Below are 25,075 nucleotides of genomic sequence, written 5' to 3'. Positions count from 1 at the left end.
ACACTATGGGCGGGCGGCTACAACATATTTTATACTTGCATTTTTCTCTGATTCAGATACATTGTTTTGTTTATGTCACGTATTACATATATAAATGAACGTGTATAAATAGGATTCTACTTATGTAGAATGATATGTCCTCCCACACGATACTGGTACATTCCTGATTGTTATACTGAAGTGAAAACAAGTGCACACATGACATGACTGGCAATTAAATATCAATGGAATGGGATTATTGTAGTTAAAATTGGGCACAGGTTACTCATAAAACAACTGAAAGCACATTTAAGGGGTTGCGACAAAATGACTTTTTAAAGCTAATTCGCTTGTCAACAAATCCTGTTTTAAAACAGTTTGAAAAAGATGAGGAAAAGCTGAGGAGCCTTGTCATATTCACACGTTGACGCTGTAGGGGAGCGTGGGGTAAATTGAGCCGAACACAAAATTCTAAATTTGACCAAATATGTAGAAAGAGGTCATCATTTCATGGAGTCTGTGAAAGAAGAAACCACATGGAAAAAGTAGTAAGCAAGTTAGGTCCCAAAAAATGTAACAAGTCAAATTAATGTGTTAGAGGTTTCATGATGCTTTTATCAAAACCAAAGTAAATCATTGTTCTACACATCAGTTGGTGTCTCCTATAATCTTCAATATGAGGACATAAAATTAGCATTAAGGTACATCCTTGTAGCTGTGTGGGTTAATATAGTCAAAATGTTTGTCTTGGGATAAGTTGAGCCAATGGCAAGTTGAGAAAATTAAAGTTTGTTTTCTTCCCAGGTGAAATGCAAGGCATTATGGCTGGGATGAGGTAACAGGGCCTGCCTGGCCTATGTTAAAAGTACAACATGTTTGTAAGACTGTGTTAAAAGATACTTCAAATGATTAAAAGACTAAGCAATTGTGTTTGGGAAATAAAGATAGACATGGTTTTAAAATGGTAGTGGTGATATTTCATTCAGTAGACATTTGCAAGCAGTTTAAAGGATCCAACCCTTTTTTAAATGTTCACCTTAAAATGACATAGCCTGTAGCTCAGGACCTGAAGAAAGAATATGTATATTCTTGATACCGTTTGTGGAAATGTGAAATTAATGTAGGAGAATAACACATTTGATCTGCTAAAAGATAAAGAAAAAAGCATGCATTTTTTTTTTTGTACCATCATCTTTGAAAGAGAAAGGTTAGAATCTATTATTCCAGCCCAGGCACAATTTAGATTTTGGCAACTAGATGGCAGCAGTGTATGTGCAACGTTTTAGACGACTGATCCAATATAACCAGTGCATATCTGTTAAATGTATCAAGACTGCCCAAAATGAGCCTAATTGGTTTATTAATACATTTAAATTCATAATTGTGCACTCTCCACAAACAATAGCATGGTATTATTTCACTGTAATAGCTACTGTAAATTGGACGCGGGGGGATACCGATTCCATAGAGGTTGACTTATCTTGCCCTGCGGCTCAGTTTACCACATATCAGGGGTAAGTTGTGCCAAGAACTTTTTTTGGACAAGCTGTTTTCAAAACTAAATGGTCACATGAATTTGGATTATTTCCAGGGATACACAACATCCTGAAATATGTAGATTTCTTTGCTAGAAAGAATACTATATTTCCCTTGACGGAGTGATGCTGTAAGCAAAGACTGGCTCAACTTACCCCCCTCTTTCCGACAGTATTCCCTAACAAACAAACATCAATGGACTGTCCCAAACATCTGACAGGTCTGCTGATCTGGGCAAAACAAAGATAGTGGTGGTAGGCATGTTGGCAATGATTTACAGGAAATACAATCCAGCTCACCGTAACCACAACTGCAGTTTATTATCTGAGCGATAACGCACAGGGAAACCCAGTGAAACAAGCTAATCGGTCTTCTGAGCAGCCAGCTAGGGAAGGGGTTTAGGGATTGAAATTACACAATCCCACAAATGACTTTCTCTTACCCAAATAACATTTATTCATGATAAAAAATGAAACCCTTTTTGATTTTAACACAAGGAATTCAAAGACGAGTGGACAATCCATAAACTCTTGTATCTTCACTTGCAGTATCGGTCTGCTTTCATCTTGGCTCTCCTGTGAAAAAAATAACATTTAAAAAAAGTCACAAGTGGTTATTTTTAGTCCTTACATCACCACTATCCACCAGACAATGTAAATAGCTATCATGTGACAAGTCAACAGTCATTTGGACCAGTTCCAGAGTGATTTTATTGGAAAGGAAATTTGAATGTGTTGATCATTAAATCCAGTTTGTGTGTTGTTGTTTCGTTTGGGGCAGCTACAGCCACTGAAATAAAATGTCATTCATATATTGATGTCAATGGGAGACTAAATGAAAATTTGTTTAGGATTTGCCTCTTTATGAAGATGTTCTCCCACCTGTCTAACAGCTCTTCGTGGAACTTCCCGTCTTTCCTGGCCATCTTCAGTGTGGTGCTGTCCTCCTCGTTCACCCTCAGCCGCCTGTCCTGGAAACTCTGGAACTTCTTTCTGTAATATCAGAAATCCGTGTTCAGTGAGACTTATTGCACACGCAGTTATCATACAAAGTCTCATGATAAGACACAGAAGGACCAGTCACACCACTGTCAAACACAAAGAATAGCGTCAGTGAACAAAAATCAAATAAAATGTTATTGGTCGCGTACAGATGTAATCACAAGTGTAGTGAAATGCTTATGTTCCTAACTCCAACAGCACAGTAATACATAACGATACAAAACAAAACACACTCAAATCCCCCAAATAAAATAATTAAGAAATATTAGAACGAGCAATGTCTGAGAATATAAACAACATTGCACTCTCTGGGGCATAAACCAGACTACCATTAACAATGACAAATGTGTATGGTATATAGCGACTTACGAGTGTAAGTACTGTGCTATTTCCATTGAAGTAAACAGTCCTGAAAGTAGATACATAGAGTGCAACAGGACCGCAAACAAACACAGATTTTTACAAGGCGCGCTAACGACATTTAGGCCCTCTAGCCGTGGCTACAGTCTGTCATTGGTTTATGATTCACGGGCAGTGCTCGGTTCATGCAACACGCTCAGGGATGCTACGCACTACATCACGATGACGGGCTCAAGAGCAGCCATTATCGTCACGTCAACATGATGAGTCCATCTCCCCCGTGTTTCCCTCCAAAATAAAAAAAAACGATGGAGAGAGGGGGGGTAAAAAAAAAAAACGGAAAACGAAGTTGAAAGGGGAAGAGGAGAAACGGAACACAATGACAGCCTTGTTCACGCTTAGCCCTCAGAACTTAATGGGCCCCCGCAGGCCGTAAAAGCGGCAGCGGCGTTCCGTTCTCGTTTCCATCCCCGCAGCTTTGGCCCTTCAATCAGCCTTTTAAGGGAGTGGGATTGATGAAGTGGCGCCCCTATGCTTCCCCCACCTTCTCCTCGCGCATCCGGGTCTGTGATTTAGTTGTCAAAATCTTGCCGGAGCGGAATGTTGTCAGGTGAAAACTGGAGGGAAATCACTGTCTGTCTACGGAAGGTCACAGTGTTCAACCCCTCCACCTTCCTGGCTGTCTTTCCTACATAAAATACTTCACCCACCACTATGAGAACTAGTAGGTGAAGTTTAAAGGAAAATTCCACCCCAAAATGTTTTGCATGTCAAAAATACATTAACTCAGCAACAACAAAAAAATACCTTCCATTTTTCAGTACCCTGTCTTTCAAAGATAATTTGTAATCCAAATGACTTCACAGATTTTCATTGTAAAGGGTTTAAACACCGTTTCCCATGCTTGTTCAATGAACCATAAACAATTAATGAACATGCACCTGTGGAACTTCATTAACTTCTTGGTGACAGGGGGGCAGTATTGAGTAGCTTGGATGAATAAGGTGCGCAGAGTAAACTGCCTGCTACTCTGTCCCAGATGCTAATATATGCATATTCTTAGTAGTATTGGATAGAAGACAACACTGAAGTTTCTAAAACTGTTTGAATGATGTCTGTGAGTATAACATAACTCATATGGCAGGCAAAAACCTGAGAATGATCTAACCAGGAATTGGGAAATCTGAGGTTTGTAGTTTTTCAACTCTTTGCGTTGTTTTTCTACAGACAATGGAATTCTCCGGTTGGAAGATTTATTTATTTTTTGAATTTTACCCCCTTTTTCTCCCCAATTTCGTGTTATCCAATTGTTAGTAGCTACTATCTTGTCTCATCGCTACAACTCTCGTACGGGCTCGGGAGAGACGAAGGTTGAAAGTCATGCGTCCTCCGATACACAACCCAAACAAGCCGCACTGCTTCTTAACACAGCGTGCATCCAACCCGGAAGCCAGCCGCACCAATGTGTCGGAGGAAACACCGTGCACCTGGAAACCTTGGTTAGCGTGCACTGCGCCCGGCCCGCCACTGGAGTCGCTGGTGCGCGATGAGACAAGGATATACCTACCGGCCAAACCCTCCCTAACCCGGACAACACTATGCCAATTATGCGTCGCCCCACGGACCTCCCGGTTGCGGCCTGTTACGACAGAGCCTGGGCGCTTCATTATTGAAGATTTATGATAAAAACAAAAAAATAATTTTGAACCTTACGTCCGACTTTCGGCTGGACCTGAACGCACATTTGGATTTGTTTACCAAACGCCCTAACAAAAGAAGCTATTTGGACATAAATTATGAACTTTATCGAACAAATCAAACATTTATTGTGGAACTGGGAGTGCATTCTGATGAAGATCATCAAAGGTAAGTGAATATTTATAGTGCTATTTCTGACTACACAATATGCCAGATATATTTTTGGCTGATTTGTTGTCTGAACACTGTGCTTTTTCCGTAACATTTAAAAAAAAATCTGACACAGCGGTTGCATTAAGGAGAAGTATATCTCTAATTCCATGTATAACACTTGTATTTTCATCAACATTTATGATGAGTATTTCTGTAAATTGATGTGGCTCTCTGCACAATCACCGCATGTTATAGAACTACTGAACGTAACACGCCAATGTAAAATGAGATTTTAATATAAATATGCACTTTAGCGAACAAAACATTAATGTATTGTGTAACATGAAGTCCTATGAGTGTCTTCTGATGAAGATCACCAAAGGTTAGAGATTTAATTTGCTTTATTTGTGCTTTTTGTGACTCCTCTCTTTAGCTGGAAAAATGGCTGTGTTTTTCTGTGACTTGGTGCTGACCTAACAATCGTTTGTGGTGCTTTCGCTGTAAAGCCTTTTTGAAATCAGACACCGTGGCTGGATTAACGAGAATTCCATCTTTAAAATGGTGTAAAATACTTGTATGCCTGAGGAATTTTAAATTATGAGATTTTTGTTGTTTTGAATTTGGCACCCTGCACTTTCACTGGCTGTTGCGGAGGTGGGACGCTACAGTCCCACATATCCCAGAGAGGTTAAGACACTAACAGCTTACAGACGGTGGGCAATTAAGGTCACAGAAATGAAAACGTAGGACACTAAAGAGGCCTTTCTATGGACTCTGAAAAACACCAAAAGAAAGATGCCCAGGGTCCCTGCTCATTTGCGTGAACGTGCCTTAGGCAACTGCAAGGAGGCATGAGTACTGCAGATGTGGCCAGGGCAATAAATTGCAATGTTCATACTGTGAGACGCCTAAGACAGCGCTACAGGGAGACAGGACGGACAGCTGATCGTCTTCGCAGTGGCAGACCACGTGTAACAACACATGCACAGGATCAGTACATCCAAACATCACACCTGCGGGACAGGTACAGGATGGCAACAACAACTACCCGACTTACACCAGGAACGCACAATCCCTCCATCAGTGCTCAGACTGTCCGCAATAGGCTGAGAGAGGCTGGACTGAGGGCTTGTAGGCATGTTGTAAGGCAGGTCCTCACCGGCAACAATATCGCCTATGGGCACAAACCCGACTGTCGCTGTACCAGACAGGACTGGCAAAAAGTGCTCTTCACTGACGAGTCGCAGTTTTGTCTCACCAGGGGCGATGGTCGGATTCACGTTTATCGTCTAAGGAATGAGCGTTACATCGAGGCCTGTACTCTGGAGCGGGATCAATTTGGAGGTGGAGGGTCCGTCATGGTCTGGGGTGGTGTGTCACAGCATCATCGGACTGAGCTTGTTGTCATTGCAGGAAATCTCAACACTGTGCATTACAGGGAAGACATCCTCCTCCCTCATGTGGTACCCTTCCTGCAGGCTCATCCTGACATGACCCTTCAGCATGACAATGCCAGCAGACATACTGCCTGTTCTGTGCGTGATTTCCTGCAAGGCAGGAATGCCAGCGTTCTGCCATGGCCAGTGTAGAGCCCGGATCTCAATCCCATTGAGCACGTCTGGGACCTGTTGGATCGGAGGGTGAGGGCTAGGGCGATTCACCCCAGAAATGTCAGGGAACTTGCAGGTTCCTTAGTGGAAGAGTGGGGTAACATCTCACAGCAAGAACTGGCAAATCTGGTGCAGTCCATGAGGAATAGATGCACTGCAGTACTTAATGCAGCTGGTGGCCACACCAGATACTGACTGTTACTTTTGACCCCCCTTTGTTCAGGAACACATTATTCAATTTCTGTTAGTCACATGTCTGTGGAACTTGTTCAGTTTATGTCTCAGTTGTTGAATCTTATGTTCATACAAATATTTACACATGTTAAGTTTGCTGAAAATGAAGTTTATATGCAGCCAGAATCTTGTAGTTTGCATCATATGATGCAAAATGAATCACACCGGCTGTATTTCTGATTTTGAAAGTTACATATCTTAAATCTGATAAGATTTTGGGACTATATTAACAATAGACGAATGAAACAAATACCAAAAGATAGTTTTTGGGTGGAGTTTTCCTTTAACTGTGATGCATGCATTACTGAACCGGTATATGGTATAATTTCAGTACTGCACTGTAATTTAGGTTACAGTTCAGTGTTGATCCTTGTTGGGCATATCTGACAAAGGTCTGTCTTCAAGTTTTTCATAAATGCATAAAACATTGTTTGTCATGATATAGGGCAGGCCATTGCATTTCCTATACCTTTACCATGAATTAAGTTCATTTGGACATGACCAGCCGTACAACAGGGGTTACAACCTCTCTAGACTAGAGGGCATGGAATCACCACCTTGTATGATTACCGCTGCAAATGTTGCTGCCACTGTGACATAGGTAGACAGACGGTACATACACGTAGTTGAGCTCGCAGTTCTTCACATTGCCCCTGTCCTCGTCGGCAATGTCGTCGTTCCGCTTGACCTCCCTCTCCGCGCATGACCGGATCTGTTCATCACCATTTAGAGAGGCAGAAGGAGAGAGGGGGAAAACACAAAACAGTTGCATGTTGAATAGCAATATCCTGGCTCCCCCCTATGTTCAGAGACATTTTGTTTTTTTTCATTCTGTCACCAACTTCAGACTCCCCGATAGTGATGTAATTTCTATATTATAGATTGGGGGGGGGATTATGGAGTGACCTTGTGAAATATATACATCACCTTAACCATCTCGTCTTCCCCCGCCAACTTGCTCTTGGCCTCAATGTCCCCACTTTCACTGTAGGAGATGAAACAGCTATTTGCTGCCATGAGAGCCATTTTGCCCTTGGGAAAAAAATGGAAGACAAAACAGAAATGAAATGAAGAGATTAAGTTGACAGATGAGTTTCACCTCATGCTGATACACCATTTGCGAGGTAAAAGCTCAATTATATGCAGAGAGCGTCAAGCTTTCTCTCCGATACGCATCAACAAAGCAACAAGCTGTGAGGAAAACGAGCCTTATCTATATCTAGGGTTACAATGCAACAAATTCTATATGATATGGCATTATATCACAGTCTTTGTATGCATTGACTTTGACTGGCAGTTGCTTCACTCACTTCCTGGAAAACAGGTTCCCACTGTTCCCGGGAGCCGATGGCGTCGGAACGCCCCACCACGACCCCCTCCGAGGTGATCCCTAGATACTTCCCATAGCCAGACTTCAGGGCTACCCTGGGGGGGGAACACAGGAGAACAAAATTCATTCCTGGATAATGGCAAGTTGATTTGAGTGTCTAACAACTTTTCCAAAGTCTATTCAAAGATCATTTGAAGAACAGAAGCGAAGTTCCTTTATAACGTTGTAATTAAAATCCAATTTTGTATTTACAAAATTGTATACCTGCAGAGACTAAGTGTTCTTCCAAAGTCTATTATAACTCACCAGGATACATTCCATTCAGATTTGGGGGGAGAGGAAGTCAACATAAAATGTGCGTAGGTGATATTTACTCCTTTCATACGCACCTAGAGTCTGACAACTTGATGGCAGTGAATTGCTCCGGGGGGTCTGGCCCTTCGTCGTCTGCAAATATCAAAGAGTCACAAATCACTTTTTGATATTCTAAAATCAGAGCATTCTCTTTATCATCCCAGAGGAGCCTTCGTTTTGGTTTAATGAGGATTAAAAACAAGATGACTCTTTACTATCACTTCAAACATTTGGGAGCTTGGCTCTGCCGACTTAACAGAGTGTCGAGACGTTGTGTACGATTAGCATTTCTCATGTTCTCTCGCCAGGTTCGTGATCTTGAGAAAGAAAAACGAAAATCTGTTGCAGTGGTGCCAATACAATGCATTTTGATCACGGTGTGTCATTCTGAAAACAGACAATTTGCATAATTTCCTCAAGCTGCGGGTCTACCCTTGAGACGTACTGACGTAGAGCCTTCATGTTTTACTCATGCTTCATGGTCATTTATAAACACACAACCTCGGGCTACACGACGTTGCTGTTGGGTGCTATTGATCACCTACACCGACCCTAATCTCAGAAACCCAGACCTCAAATCTTGCGTAATTCCATCAGATGCTCGATTAGGTTCTGGGGTGAGATGTATGAGAACAGATACTATAAGACTAGAGAAGTCTCCAACCCCTTAAATGGAAACTCTCAGCTAAAGGCTCCATCCACCCTTTCAGAAATTGTTCCACCTGTAATCATTTCTTGAAATTCCCCGCCCCAATTTAAGCACCGGCGTCACACAATCCTGATCTGGCCAAATAACCAGCGACGGAAAACCAAAGCACCGGGACTACTATTGCTCGTTAGTCATCGTAGTCCATCCACATGAGATTAAACCCACCCTGACCGATGTAAAATTACAGGCAATCCTTATCCTGAGTTCCAAAACTCTTCTCTGGCTTTGTAGGCTCGGCCCTAATTTGTGTTCTCTGTCACCTGGAGCTGCATGGCAAATTGTCCAGGAACAAAGGACAATTCTCAAGGACAAGTCAGTCCTTCTCCCCCTAAGGGGCCAAAATGTATATCTGTTACAGTATCCAGAGGACTGACATTAAAATGAGTGATAGAATAATGCTTTAATATCTATGTTTGGTATCTATCTGAAACCTGTTCACTGAGGATAACTCTGATGCTAACTATATGGATATATCTTGTATAAGGTGAACTCTGAATTACTATATCCAAAAAGGTTTTATGGTCCTCTGTCTTATTTATGTTGGTCTCACCCCCACACAAGCCTTTTTTAAATGTGACACTGTGGAGATTGGGCATGGGGGTGTGGTATTCTTGGTAACTTGGTATCGTTTGATTGGTTAACGTGGTTGGTTTTTGGGTTTAAAGGTTACACCTTCAGATGTTATAAATGGAATGAAATGCCTTTGTTCTCCCTCTTATCCTGTATCCAGTCCATGGAGGAAGGTTGTATGATCAATTCTCATTTCCTAGACTTCTAGGCCCAACGTTGTTCATGCGTTGTCCTGTAAGTTAACCTTAGGATCTATATGCTTGGAATATTGCCTAATGCTTGCTTGTATATATTCATTATCTTTATGGAGTCAGAAACATTTTAATAGGCTAATTGCTTAGCATGTGATGTATAATATACTGAATATTTACATGTCAAATATTACTGCCCAATATAGCTTCATGTCCTACTGTCCTTTCTCATCAGTGATGGATAAAAGTTCTTGATGGATTTCTACCCTATTGCTTTGACCCATCATGTTTTTCTCTAAGTATAACCTTTATTTATTTAACTAGGCAAGTCAGTTAAGAACAAATTCTTATTTACAATGACGGCCTACTCCGGCCAAACCTGGACAACGCTGGGCCAATTGTGCGCCGCCCGATGGGACTCCCAATCACCGCCGGATGTGATACAGCCTGGATTTGAACCAGGTACTATATTGACGCCTCTTGCACTGAGACGCAGTGCCTTAGACCGCTGAGCCACTTGGGAGCCCTGACAGATCAGTGGCACTGATGAAAGGAAGCTAGGTAATCACACAGAGAAACACTCCGTAAGGATGTGACCATCACAGGTTCTCACAACATTAGGGAAAGTTAAAGAGGGGAAAGTCTGTCAATTTCAAGGACAGATTGATGCATATTGGGAAACCACACCGCTGTGTGCAATCATTTGGGCATTCGGATAGCGAATAAAATCCCTAGGCTCACATACCTCCATGTTTCTCAGACCACAATAGTCAGATAGACAGGTTATAGTCTAATCATATTTCATCCCCTAAAGCAGGCATACAGCTCCCTGTGACCCTTGAGTTTACTCAGAGGGCATTCACAACGTCTCCTGAATCCAGTGACTAAGCACCTCTAGGGCTTTTCTCAGCTTGAGAGGGCTAAACTATTCTAGATGGGTTTCCTTCTTACTGAAAATCCCATAAAAGTGCAGAAACATCATCTCTCTCTCTCTCCCTGTAACTCTATTTCTCTTTCATCTCATTTAAAATGTGCCTGCCTCCCGAGTTAGAGCCTCACCAAGGGAATAGGAATGGTTGATGTTTTTATCTCCTGGTGCATTTTCCCCTCTTTCTCCCTCTTCAATAAAAAAAACGTGAGCTGAATCCCAGGTCTGCGTTTCTGTCTTCAGAGGGTGGATGGGGGGTTTTATTGAACATTTCTTAAACATGTCTCGCCTTAGGGCAGAGAATCTTTGCCTGGAAACTCCCATTTAGTCTAGCTTGGCTAGTTAGGTTAGGTGCTCCACCCCCAAGTCAAGTCCTTTTGCCTGAGGCTCAGGGTCTGGTGTAATGGGGCTCTGGCTTGCTAGTCAGTGGGGCTAACTGTGGGGAGATGAAGCATGTTGTCTGTGAGCCTTTGATTCAAAGATGTGATTCCAGCACACGTTGGCAATGTCCCTCTAACTTGTCATGCACGCCAACTTGGAACGGTAAACATACTATCGAAATGAAATGGTTTGTGCTGATCTTTCCCGTTCATTTTAGATTTTAGATGACTGTTTTCACCTTAGCCTACCATGTGGGTCCGGATACTCGCAACAGATGCCATCTATCGTGGACCCCAGACACAATTCCATTTGGTGGTATGAAAACACGTGACCAATTTAAAAGTTGTGCTGCAAAACTATCCATTTAAGAGGCAAGGAATCACAATGACATTAGTTCAATGATACTCATGTGGATCTTTGCCTGTTACCTTGTTGCATTCTAACCCATCACAGAGCTGTGCAATACATTTCCTCCATGTAAATGATTTCATTGTCTGCAAGTGGATGGGCACCATAAATCGTAGCTAGCACCGGATTCATATTGATGATATCCAATAACATGCTTGAGAGGACAAAGAAATGGATTAATGCCTGGTGTGTGTGTGTGTATGTGTGTGTGGAGGAGCAATTCCAGCTTCCTCTCTAAACCATTACCCGGCAAGCTGTGCAGAAATGAATGTCCTAATAGCTTCTGGAACAACATAGTAGTTCAGTTCTCCCTTTCATTTTACATGTCCACTCTCTCAGAGTGTGATTTCAAATTGATTTAGAACGAAAACGCCACTAAATCTTATACCGTTTAGGACAAAATTGGTTTTGATTTCAAAACGCTTGGTACTTCACGCAGGCAGCCATCGAATGCGGCGGTCTTCGAAAAAGCAAGAAAATGGAGGAAACAATTAGGGAGTTCCCCCCCTTATTCTCCACAAATTAATGACACTAAAAATTGCCTGCCGCTTTGCCAGGCTATCCACGCTAATGGAACGCAATGTCCATTACAGCTCTTAAGGTTTGCTCTCTTCGTATTAGAATAGAATGGAACATGAGAGAACTAGGATCTTCCTCCATTCTCTTATGGGATTCACTCATTCCTGACAATTTCCAGCTCCATTTACTCTGCCTATAATGCCGGATTACAGAATCCGTTGCAGACAAAAAAAAATTACTTTAAAAATGTATTTTTTCTCCCCAATTTCATGATATTCAATTGGTAGTTAGAGTCTTGTCCCATCGCTGCAACTCCCGTACGGACCGCACTGCTTGATTTGCTTCTTGACAAACTGCTCGCTTAACCCGGAAGCCAACCGCACCAATGTGTAGGAGGAAACACCGTACAGCTGGCGACCAAAGTCAGCGTGCATGCGCCCAGCCGCCACAGGACATCCCTGTCGGCCAAACACTCCCCTAACCCAGATGACACTGGGCCAATTGTGCGCTGCCTCATGGGTCTCCCGGTCACGGCCGGCTGCGACACAGCCTGGGATCTAACCTGGATCTGTAGTGACGCCTCTAGCACTGCCTTTGACCGCTGCGCCACTCGAGAGGCCCTGATGCAGACAATGTAAGTAAATGCAAGCGACATGCTGGGCTGGCTTGCATTTCAAAAATGACTTGATAAGAGGGAACAATCAACAGGACCACTTCAGATTTTTTTCTCTCTAATCTTGTTAGTTTGAATTGCAAGGCTTAACAAAGTGAAATCATTTATGAATTTACAGTAATTTTAGAGTGACTTATTCTGACAACTTGAGTGACGTTGCCATCTAAAATGGTTGAACCGCCTTGACTTAAGCCATTTAAGTTCAAACAATGTGTGCTCAAGCTACCAGTTGAGAGACCAAACCTTACTATAACCATAATGTATGATGATTATAGGCAAATCAAGTTCCAATTGAAACTACGCTCCAATTAGTTTTTCTGAGGCACGAAGATGCCTTTAATTTAGTGGGCCAACCTGTTTTGAGTTGTGCAGACCACCCAAGTTGGAGATACCCTGGTTAGTAACATTGGTGCAAGTCACTTGAATCACAGTTGATTTCAGCAGCTGAGTTCCTAGGGATTCTCCAGAAACGAGGGGATTAAGAAGTGTTTCGGCGTTAGCTTGCACAACTACCCTCTCAAAGATCCTGCAACATCTGGCTGACATTTAAACTGTGTCCATGGTTACTGGCCTGGTTCCACAGCTACACCAGCGGAAGAAGGTAAAGGATGCCGGCGAATTTAGCCCCACGGTCAGAGGCCACTTCCGGTGAGCCACAAGAGGGCGTGGTCTCACCACATCCGTTTCTCCTTCACATGTCCACCTGAAAAGTTGTCTTCAGTGACACTGGGTATGCTGATGATGTGGGGCTGTCCCAAGCCATATACCACTAACCAGCATCCAGGAGGACACTTCCATGGGCTTGGAGGCAAAGCAGCTGGATGAGTTGGCTACATCCAACAACATGCCCCTGACCGGGAAAAAGTCTATGGAAATCCGGACATGCTTTTAGAGAGACCCTCCACAACCTGTACCATTCATCCCAGGAGGACAGGAAGCACCAGTGGAAACAACAACCAAGTATCTTGATTTTCATCTAGACTCTAACCTCAGTGGTGACACACACGTGGAGCAGTCAGTGAGGGGAGGCCTCAAAACACCTGCACTTTTTGACTGTTCTTGACAGAAATGGCCTACCCACTGAAGATCTGGTCACAGTCTATACTACCCTGTTGAGGACTGGTCTGGAATATGGTGGAGTGCTGTTAGTTGGATGCAACAAAAAGCAGCAGGCCCAACTGGACAGGGTGCAGAGGAGGGCCCTGAGGATCATCTCCAGAAGTGGAGCAGTCCAACCACAGCTCCAGTCACTGCAGAGCAGGCACCTGGCAAGGTACATGCACACTCAAACACACATCTGCTCCATCTAATAAATGGATGTGAGTGCACCACCAGGCTCAGAGAAACAGACTGTCCTGTAATTACTGCCCGTATTATACATTTAAAAAACACCACACTACCCACTGCTGTCAGACTGTACAATAACATGGAACCCAAACCAGCTGCGCACGTGCACAAATTTATTTTGTCCCCCCACACCAAACGTATCACGACACACAGGTTAAAATATCAAAACATTTATGGAAATTTAGCTAGCTAGCTTGCACTTGCTAGCTAATCTGTCCTATTTAGCTAGCTTGCTGTTGCTAGCTAATTTGTCCGGGGATATAAACATTGAGTTGTTATTTTACCTGAAATGCACAAGGTCCTCATCTCCGACAATTAATCCACACATGAAACGGTCAACCGAATCGTTTCTAGTCATCTCTCCTCCTACTAGGCTTTTTCTTCTCTGGACATTATATTGCGATTGGCAAGTTTCATAAATTAGGTGCATTACCACCACTGACCTCGTTCGTCTTTCAGTCACCCACGTGGATATAACTAATGAGGAGATGGCACGTGGGCACCTGCTTCTATAAACCAATGAGGAGATGGGAGAGGCAGGACTTGCAGCGCGATCTGCGTCACAAATAGAACTGACTTCTATTTTAGCCCTCGTTGGACGCTCGTTGGATCGCCCGAGCAGTGTGGACGCAATAATTGAATAATATACATTTCTAAATTTATTTTGCAACGCACGCGATGCGAGCGGTGTAGTCAGCCTGTAATTCTAGCTCTTACATATTTTCAAAGTAGACCTAATCTCTTTTTTTAAATTCAGTTTTCCATCATCAAAAGAAACTGTCCAGGAATACACTGCGTAGTAGAGGTCGACCGATTATGATTTTTCAATGCCGATACCGATTATTGGAGGACCCAAAAAAGCCGATACCGATATTTGTGATATACATTTGTAATAATGACAATTACAACAATACTGAATGAACACTTATTTTAACTTAATATAATAAATACATAAACATTGATTCCGTCTCAAATAAATAATGAAACATGTTAAATTTGGTTTAAATAATGCAAAAACACAGTGTAAAAGTGCAATATGTGCCATGTAAAAAAGCTAACGTTTAAGCTCCTTGCTCAGAACATGAGAACATATGAAAGCTGTTGGTTCCTTTAACATGAGTTTTCAATATTCTCAGTTAAGAAGTTTTGTAGGTTGTAGTAATTATAGGACTATTTATCTCTATACCATTTGTATTTCATATCATATACCTTTGATTATTGGATGTTTTTATAGGCACTATCGTATTTCCAGCCTAATATCGGGAGTTGATAGGCTTGAAGTCATAAACATCGCTGTATTCAAGAAGCTGTTTGAAAGAATGCTTACGAGCCTGCTGCTGCCTACCACCGCTCAGTTAAACTGCTCTATCAAATATCAAATCATAGACTTAATTATAATATAATAAACACACAAATACGAGCCTTAGATCACTAATATGGTCAAATCCGGAAACTATAATTTCGAGAACAAAACGTTTATTCTTTCAGTGAAATACAGAACCGTTACGTATTTTATAAAATGGGTGGCATCCATAAGTCTAAATATTTGTTACATTGCACAACCTTTAATGTTTTGTAATAATTATTTAAAATTCTGGCAAATTAATTATGGCCTTTCTTAGGAAGAAATGGTCTTCACACAGTTCGCAACGAGCCAGGCGGCCCAAACTGCTGCATATACCCTGACTGCTTGCACAGAACGCAAGAGAAGTGACACCCTTTTCCTAGTTAATATTGCCTGCTAACATGAATTTCTTTTAACTAAATATGCAGGTTTAAAAAATGTATAATTGTGTATTGATTTGAAAAAAAGGCATTGATGTTTATGGTTAGGTACATTGGTGTAACGACAGTGCTTTTTTTGCGAATGCGCTTATTAAATCATCACCCATTTGGCGAAGTAGCCTGTGATTCGATGATAAATTAACGGACACCGCATTGATTATTTACAACGCAGAACAAGCTAGTTAAACTAGTAATATCATCAACCATGTGTAGTTAACTAGTGATTATGTTAAGATTGATTGTTTTTATAAGATACGTTTAATGCTAGCTAGCAACTTACCTTGACTCCTTGCTGAACTCGCGTAACAGGTGGTCAGCCTGCCACGCAGTCTCCCCGTGGAGTGCAATGGAATCGGCCATAATCTGCGTCCAAAAATGCAGATTACCGATTGTTATGAAAACTTGAAATCGACCCTAATTAAATCGATCGACCCCTAGTACGTAGCGCGTAAAATCCGTCAGTCCTAATAAAATGGGTTTCCATGGCCGAGCAGCCATGCGCAATGCAAAGAGTCGGCTGGAGTGGTGCCATTGGACTCTGGAGCAGTGGAAACGCGTTCTCTCTGTTTGGCAGATGCCAGGAGAATGCTACCTGCCCCAATGCATAGTGCAAACTGTAAAGTTTGGTGGAAGAAGAATAATGATCTGGGGCTGTTATTCATGGTTCGGGCTAGGCCCCTTGTACCAGTGAAGGGAAATATTAACGCTACAGCATTGACATGCTAGACAATTCTGTGCTTCCAACTTTGTGGCAACAGTTTGGGGAAGGCAGTTTCCTGTTTCAGCATGACAATGCCCCCATGCACAAACCGAGGTCCATGCAGAAATGGTTTGTCGAGATCGGTGTGGAAGAACTTGACTGGCCTGCACAGAGAGCCCTGACCTCAACCCCATTGAATATCTTTGCGAGCCAGGCCTAATCGCCCAACATCAGTGCCTGACCTCACTAATGCTCTTGCGGCATTAGTCCCCGCAGCAATGTTTCAACGTCTAGTGGAAAGCCTTCCCAGAAGAGTGGAGGCTGTTATAGCAGCAAAGAGGGGCACCAACTCCATATTAATGCCTGTGACTTTGGAATGAGATGTTCGACAAGCAGGTGTCCACATACTTTGCTCATGTAGTGTATGTATCCAAGTGTTCTGCAGTATGTTTATGCCATGTATTATGTATCCAAGTGAATGTTTTCTTTTGCTATTTTCTATGCAATTTTTTTATGACGTAAATTCTGCATTTCTTTCAGTTTTTCTGTGATGAATAATGTCAAACTAAAGGCTACTCAGTGTTCATGTCTTGTGATGAGTAACCCTACCCCAAAGATTTGTGTTCACTTTCTGAGCACTTCTACAATGGGCAAATAGGTATGGAAAGTTTAGTTCAAATCAAACGGGGTGCTGTCAAAAAGTGAGGGAATTCAAAAGGATTTACCCATAGGTCTTGAATTGTGCAGACATCTACTATTTGACACCCGTGGTTTGCAATCTCTCCAACTCTTTGTGTTTCATAAGTCTCAAACAGTAATCTGTATGTAAACAAATCAAAAGTTCCACTACGTTAAACCTCCCTCACTGCTCCCTGGTAACAGGTGGAGCAGGAGAGTGAGAGCTGTAACAGGGACTCGACTCCTAACTCAAGCGGTGCAGAGGTGAAAGCCTAACGGACTGTACCACAAAAGCCTCTGGGTTGAGGCAGTACAACGCTCCCATACACCACTTAGTCAAGCATAACATTTTAGGATCACACACATCACCAACACTTCAAAATGAACCCTGTCGACAGTGGTGTATCAAAAAGCAAAATGACTCTCAAAACACTCCCCCCTTTCCAATCAAGTAGAATAACAACCTAGTATGGCACACAGCAAATTGTGTGCATCATCATCATGCATTAATGACAAAACACATGACACCCTACTCCCTATATTATTGTGCACTACGTTTGGCCAGAGCTCTACGTGGCTCTGATGAGATGTGGTGCACTATAAAGGAAATAGTGGGTAGATTTAGCTAAAGACATACTCCTTTCTTACCTTGATGTGGTGCACCAACTGTGAACAGACCAGTATCCAGGGCATGGATGTAGGAATTAGTCTGCATCTCTATCGCAACCGTTCCTGAAATCTCCCCAAAGCCACTAATACACCACCATCCACCTAGAAAGCAGAAATAAAACATAGTTGTTTACTACTTTGTGTAATATCATAATGACCATTTTAGCTACATATCTAGCTAGCTGCATAGATTGACCAGCAAACAACATTACCAACAATATCAGGTTTATCTTGCGCATCATCTCTTTTTCTCTTCTTATCCTTGTGCTTCTTCTTCTTTCTACAAGACAGTTGTGGATCAACATTAGCAAGGTCAAATTAGAAATCGGGGGGGAAAAAATAAAATAGCAAAGAGTTAGCTAGCTAACATTAGCCAGTAGCTGCCCGGCCAGTCAATGAATGATAGCTAGCTAGATAGCATTATTAGCCAGCTTGATTCGTCATATTCTACACAAACAAATATTGAATTCGATGTTGAGAAATAAACGCACCCATTGTTCAGTCCTTTCAAAACAAGTTTTGTTGTTTTCACTTTTGAATATTCAGCCATATCTTCAGATTATGGTAAACTAGCTAACAACATACACAAACGAAAACAACATGGGAGTACGGTGCCCGTCGAGGTAAGAACGAATATCACTTAACAAACGAGCGACATCTATTGTTTGGAGAATATATTACATTGTAGGTGTTCGGAAAAATACATTGAATGTGTTCAGATTCGGAATAATGCCTAGTTTGTTTTTCTTTTGTGCTATTTAAAAGTTGGTGTGTAACTAATTATGTGTTACTAGGTGTGACAGAGTGTCGCACACTATATATATAATTTCACTGTTTGTCTACATAACCTGGTTCAAACATTCATGACATTACCCTGAAGAAGGTACAGTGATGCCAAAACGTTTGTGGTTTACCCAATAAATTACTGGAAGCTTATATATAGTGTGACTTTCTTTACTCGCTGTTGGTCGGCAGTCAGCACCTCTACTAACTTTTTAGACTAGGTGTGCCAGAGACAATCACACACACACACGTGCTCTTAAACTTGCACATGCACACACTCAAAATATCACCCCAACTCACACACACACATGCATGCCGTAGTCAAGGGGCAGCTTAAGTGCCCAGTCTCACATAGAGTGGGTCTCTGTAAACTACCTGAGTCCAGGCCAAGGCTGGCAGTGTGAGGGAGATTGACTGTCTGTCTCCTGGCTCAGAGGGGTACTGGAGTTTGGCTTTTCTCTTAATAGACTGTGTGTCTGCTGTCCCTGACCAGCAAATTACTGTAAATTACTTCCCAGACGTTGGTTCTGTTTTTTCATTCACCAAGACTCCCGGAGGGGCTGAAAGAGAGCATGAACACAGACCAATGCACACACACAAATGTATTCCACTTCAACGAACATGCATATGTGTGCTGCTCAACATCACACAATGTGTCAGAAGAGTTATTCACTGACTCCACCGACTGCTAGCAGGTACATGGCATTGTGTCAAATTCCTGCACCAATTCCTCCCAGAGTCTTCGTTGAAACAATCAACCTGTGAGCCATAGCAGATATCAACCTCCCGAGAAAGGGGTGCGCTCAAACTAATGTTTTTACTAATGACACCCCATTAAGGAAGAATAGCCCAATCAGGAAGCCTGTGACGGGAGGTAATAAATCATTGGATGACAGTGTCAGGAAGTAAAATTAATGAGACAGAAGCTTGTGCAACCTGCCCTTTGTGGCAGCTGTGTTTCTCAGAGCTTAAAAGTCACACAGACAAAGAGGAGAGACTCTGAAGTCAATTAAATGCTTTCCGTGATGATAAATGGTCATTTTAGGGAGTTGTATTGGCTCCTTGTTAGTTGATATTACAATTTACAATCAATAAATCAATCAAATGTATTTTATATAAAGCCCTTTTCACATCAGCAGTTGTCAAAGTTCTTTACAGATACCCAGCCTAAAACCCCAAAGGGCAATCAATGTAGAGGCAGATGCACAGTGGCTTGGAAAACTCCCTGGAAGGCACAGAGCTATAAGAAATCTAGAGAGAAACCAGGATCCAAGGGTTGACCAGTTTTCTTCTGGCTATACCGGGTAGAGTTTTAAGTAAGACAAATCAAATCAGCAAGGACATGTCAGGTGCAAGCAATATGGTGAAATTCCCTCACACCCTTCTACTTTCCCTCACTCCCTTCCACTGTAGTTTGGAAAGAAATTAGGCAATTCGATTGGATCACAGCCCATTAACATTTCTCAAATGGTAAGATTGTAAGGGAAAGTTCTCTAGATGCCAGACTTTTAAAAATTATTCAGATATTGCAGCGATAACAAAATTCGATAATAAACATTGCTGCTTCTGAAAATGTTTTGACGAGTTTGAGTCGGTGGAGCGAATAATACCAAATCAATTTGCAAACACGAATGTTAGTCTTGTTAAAGAAGTCACCGTAGTTTAGATTTGACTGTTTTTGACACAACTATTAAATCTGTTTCAAGCAAACACACAAATGAAAGCGCTCTCTGTGGATGTTTAGATTGGCTGTTTCCCAAAATGTACCACATTCCCTTTATAATGCTCTACTTTTGACCAGAGCCCTATAGGCCCTGGTCAAAAGTAGTGCACTACAAAGGGAATAGGGTGCATTTTGGACTCAGACTCTTATCTCTTTGTAATTGAGCCCTGTGATTTTCTCTTTCTGTTCTTTGCCTCTTTTTCGTGTACTTAAAATGCATTTTATCTAATAAGTCTTCCTGCCCCATTAGCTGCCTTTCAGCTGTGAAGGAAAATTCTTCGTCCTTTACGTGACCAAGACACAAAACAAGGATAACAAAAAAATTGGTTTAAGAAATTGTGTTTCAGAGAGAAGAGAGACGTTAGTGGAATTTGGTTGAGTGGCATTTTAGTTTGACTTCTAAAAGTGAAGGGATTATGACAGTAAACTATGACAAACCCTTTGAAAGTTAATATCAAAGTGCAAGCACGCGCATGAGCACACACACACATACGTACCCAAGCACACACCACAGTAAACTATGACAAACCCTTTGAAAGTTAATATCAAAGTGCAAGCACGCGCATGAGCACACACACACACACGTACCCAAGCACACACCACAGTAAACTATGAACCCTATGATGATGGCTATGCACACAGTAAGTAGTTAAATGCCCAGGAAAGCAATCCCTTTTGTAAAATGATGAGATTGACCAGAGGTGTTCCTAAATAACAGCTATTCAGTAAAAAGCATCTTGAGGACTGAGTGCTCCCACGTCAGATAACGGCAGACAGTACGAGACGTCACAATTGATAGGAACTGACATGCAACCCTCCCTTCCCTCTCTCTCGTTCTCTCTCCCTCTCTCTCTCCCTCCTTGTCCCCCTCCTCTCCCTCCGTTCCTTTCCCCCAAACCATTAGCACTACAGTCCCTCAACTCCTGTTCAGCCCGCCTTGCAAACATTAAGTGCCGTCTACTCTCTCCCGCAACCACCTCCTTCCTCTCTCTCCCATGTCACTCAAATCCTTCCTGCGAGGACTGGGGTGGTTCGGGGTAAAGTGACTGACAGCGCCCAAGCAGGTGTCCCTGGCTCTCTGTTAAGTGACGGCGTGCAGTTATGCTCCTCTATGGGCCCCGCTGACTTTGTCAATGTCACTGGGCCCCGCTGACGGCTGCTCCTCAGGGATTACGACTGTGGTGCAGATGTACCAACTCCTGGAGTGCTCTTTGATGTGGGTGACATTGGAGAGACGGCAGAGAGTAAAGGATTCTTAAAACGTGGTCCCAAGGGGCCCACTGAGTTAAGAATGACACGGTGATGTCGTCTCCTGACTAGATGGGGGAGGGGGTGGGGGTATTTTTGTCATTTGAGAGGGGCGTAACCTCTGACCTGATTATTGAGTAACCATGTGGAGCGGTCAGGGCTTCCCACCCTATGGATACATGGCCCAGTCGGTCAGGGCTGCAACTTGTCACACCCGATCTGTTTCACCTGTCCTTGTTATTGTCCCACCCTATGGATACATGGCCCAGTCCAAAAACAACCTCTAGCCTCTAAATCAAAGGCACTTTCTGTAGATCTGAAAAAACTGTGGGAGTATTCGCACAATATGGTAGTAGCTCCACCTTGTACTCTTTGGGAATTTGGCCCACCAAGATTTACATGCTGAAATCGCCACTGCTTAACTTGTCACACCCCGATCTGTTTCACCTGTCCTTGTTATTGTCTCCACCCCCTCCAGGTGTCGCTTGTATTCCCCGGGTGTTATTATCCCAGGGTGTCCTGTCTCTATGTGCCAGTTCGTCTTGTATGTCCAAGTCAACCAGGGTTTTTCTCCCCAGTTGTCCTGCTTTTGCTATTTCTCCTTTTTCTAGTCCTCCTGGTTTTGACCCTTGCCTGTTTCTGGACTCTGTACCAACCTGCCTGGCCATTCTGCCTGCCTGCCACTCTGTACCTCCTGGACTCTGATCTGGTTTTGACCTTTTGCCTGTCCACCACCATTCTCTTGCCTACTCCTTTTTGGATTATTAAACATCTAAAACTCCAACCATCTGCCTCCTGTGTCTGCATCTGGGTCAGATTTAGACTTGGACAGATTTTGGACAGACATCAGTTCAATGTCTATTTTTGATTTACATTTGGTTGAGTTGTCAACTGACGTGAATTCAACATGAAATAAATAAAACAATTTGCCATGTCATTGAATTTAGGTTAAAAGTTGGGTGAAAAAAAATGCAAATTCCCTTACGTTAGCTTTTTCAAAATCCAATCATTTTCCCACGTTGACTCAACGTCATCACGTAGAACGTTTTAGTTGAAATGACGTGGAAACCAAGCCTCGCCTCCCTCTCTCTGTTCGTACCAAGCCTTCCAAAAAGAGAGTGGTCAGCAACACAAGGGTGGACCCTCAACCACAGACTCTATGGGCTGGGCTATATAAGCATAGCAAGCTGTAAACCATGCTTTTTCATACGTTTTTGATTTATGTTGTGTTACTGTAAATTCACTTCTGCAAATGAGAGTCCAATGAAAGAAAAAAATCTCCAGAAATACATTTAATTCAACCTTCAATCAGCTCAGACAAAGCTATCACTTTGTGTCCGTGGGCCCTGCATTTCCAATTCTGTTTCAAGATAGACGAGAGAGCACAAATCAAAAGCTAATTAAGGTTCAACTGAAGATGTGCTGCGCTGTATACTCTCAAGTTGGAAAAAATATTTACCTCGGGAAGAAAAAGGGGTTCAGACGATAAAAGAAGTAAGAAGCAGTCTAGGGGCTAATGTTTTGGAGTGAGTAGAATACTCCTCTCGTGGTGTGCTGGACTGCGGTATTACCAGACTTCATGGGGCTCTACTTCGGGAAATTGACTACAGTCTCTAGTCATTTGTGGGGCTTGTGGCAATTCCGCCGCAGGCTATGGAAGATGGGAGTTCAGCAAATGGATAAACAGCCGTGAAATTTCCTTTCAGCACCTTGTTGGAGGTAACAGACAACCCCTTTTTCTGCTTTGTTTCTCTCTCCGCCGCTCATTTTCCCACCTGTCTTTTTCTCAACGCTCACTCGGAGCCTAGAGAGGATGAGAAACGTTGCACTCCCTGGGGACGAGTGTTGCTAGCGACGCCACAGGGAGGAAAACAGAGGTAGCCACTTTATGGGTTCCACGTGAAGAGGTCGGATGTTGGTGATAGGGGGGACGAGTAGTAATTCTCATAAAGGCCAAGTGAGAGACAAGTCAACGGTGGTCTGACTTCGCTAGACATGCCATTTCACGGTGGCGCACCTGACAAAGCTGTTTCAAACAATGGACTTGATGGAGAACTGACATATGAATGGCTGCCAAACAAAGGTCCGTGGTGAAAATTGTAATTATCAAAATGGCCCCATCCACAGTCATATAAAACAGGGTCGCTCTTTATTTGAAGGATTCCTACACATTCATAATCCATACATTATGCATTCATGACAGTAGCCTACTTGAGCATTTCATAACTATCTCGTTCCAGGCGACCAAATGAGGATGGCTCATTTCATGAAGGCTTATGTCAACAAATGCATACAGATAATTGCAGTAGTAGTGACATTGATGGAACAAAAATATTAGTTGCTCATACTAAGGGGTTTGGAGAAAAACAGTGATTTGAGAAAATCCCTTTAACAATCATCCGCCATCTCCGATTCCATATAGTGCCATGGACCACAGTTAAATATAGGCCCGTAGCTGGCTCTCTGTAATTACAAATTGTGTGGTGGAGATTGAAGAAACCAGTCATTTTGGTGTCCAGTAAAAAACATGTAAAAAAAAAGAATAAAAATGTCTTCCCTTCAGAGCACAGTAATACACCATTGGACACACTAGTGACACTCAGGTTTCTGGCAGGTCACCCTGCGGTAGATGTCCTACGCATGCACACAGACAGGCACACACACACACAGACACACACTCCCCAGGTACACTTCAGCATGCCTTCTCCCTGGCAGGTGCTTGCTGTGTGGGGACTCTGTGTACCGTTGGCACACACTCCCGTTCCCGCTACACAACTCCCTCACCCTCTCCTTCTGTCACTCTCTCCTTCCCTCCCTTGTTCCACCCGCCACCTCTTCTGCAGGTCCCTCAACCCTTTCATCCTCCCAGACCTAGAGGTTGTGCTTCATCAGTTGTGAATGTTAAAGATATTAATTTAGCAGCCAAATGGGTCTTCTTGCTGCTGGGCCAATGAGATTAGGCTGTAGAGTCCAGTCAATGTGTGTGTGTGTGTGTGTTTTTTGAGAGAGTGTGTGTCTGTGTGTGCTAAAATTCAGTTTCAATATTTAATCATAGTCTGCCCTCAGCACTGTCTGTCACGTGCCAACACTAGGGGGCAGTGTCACCTCATAGATACTGTATGTACTACTAATCACTAGGGTCAGTGCTATCCGAGATCCTTGCGATGTCCCAACCCTAACCTTAACCTGGCCTTACCTAACCCTCACCTTAACCATTTTACATTTCAACTTCAATGGGGTAGGGATATCTCAAGGAATCCAAGACTGCAGAGATCTAACCACTACCAGCACAAGTCAAGTGAAATTGCTCATGCACAGTGCTTCGTGCTGCCAGCCTGCCACTGTGCCACTGAGATTTAGGAAGGATTCCAAAGTAAATCATACTGAAATTTATTTGGGCTGTGCATATCTGAATGTGTAATTCTGAGGAACATCATTATATTTCAAGGAAACCTAATATGGCTTGAGATTGGAGTGTTGTGGAGTGTGTAGAGGGTGCAGGACGAGC

General features: G+C 42.7%; 1 protein-coding gene across 2 annotated transcripts; it reads right to left on the bottom strand.

The window, feature by feature from the left end:
- Positions 1 to 1,810: 1,810 nt before the first annotated feature.
- On the bottom strand, positions 1,811 to 18,448 carry LOC112261390 (protein FRG1). Of its 2 annotated transcripts, XM_024436673.1 has the most exons (9): positions 18,305 to 18,448; positions 18,026 to 18,093; positions 17,793 to 17,915; positions 8,291 to 8,348; positions 7,882 to 7,996; positions 7,499 to 7,603; positions 7,192 to 7,283; positions 2,397 to 2,507; positions 1,811 to 2,090 (listed from the first exon to the last, which is right to left on the bottom strand). In XM_024436673.1, exons 1-9 carry the CDS (start codon positions 18,361 to 18,363, stop codon positions 2,054 to 2,056), a joined length of 768 nt encoding a protein of 255 aa, XP_024292441.1. In that variant the 5' UTR covers positions 18,364 to 18,448; the 3' UTR covers positions 1,811 to 2,053. The 2 variants fall into 2 exon arrangements, with proteins under 2 accessions (XP_024292441.1, XP_024292442.1); XM_024436674.2 differs by lacking the exon at positions 18,026 to 18,093 and having other exon boundaries at positions 18,305 to 18,434.
- Positions 18,449 to 25,075: the final 6,627 nt, after the last annotated feature.

This window comes from Oncorhynchus tshawytscha, linkage group LG11 (assembly GCF_018296145.1).
Source record: "Oncorhynchus tshawytscha isolate Ot180627B linkage group LG11, Otsh_v2.0, whole genome shotgun sequence".
Lineage (NCBI taxonomy): Eukaryota > Metazoa > Chordata > Actinopteri > Salmoniformes > Salmonidae > Oncorhynchus > Oncorhynchus tshawytscha.
The sequence above is the reverse complement of the archived record's forward strand: the minus strand, read 5'-3'. Positions and strand labels throughout refer to the sequence as shown.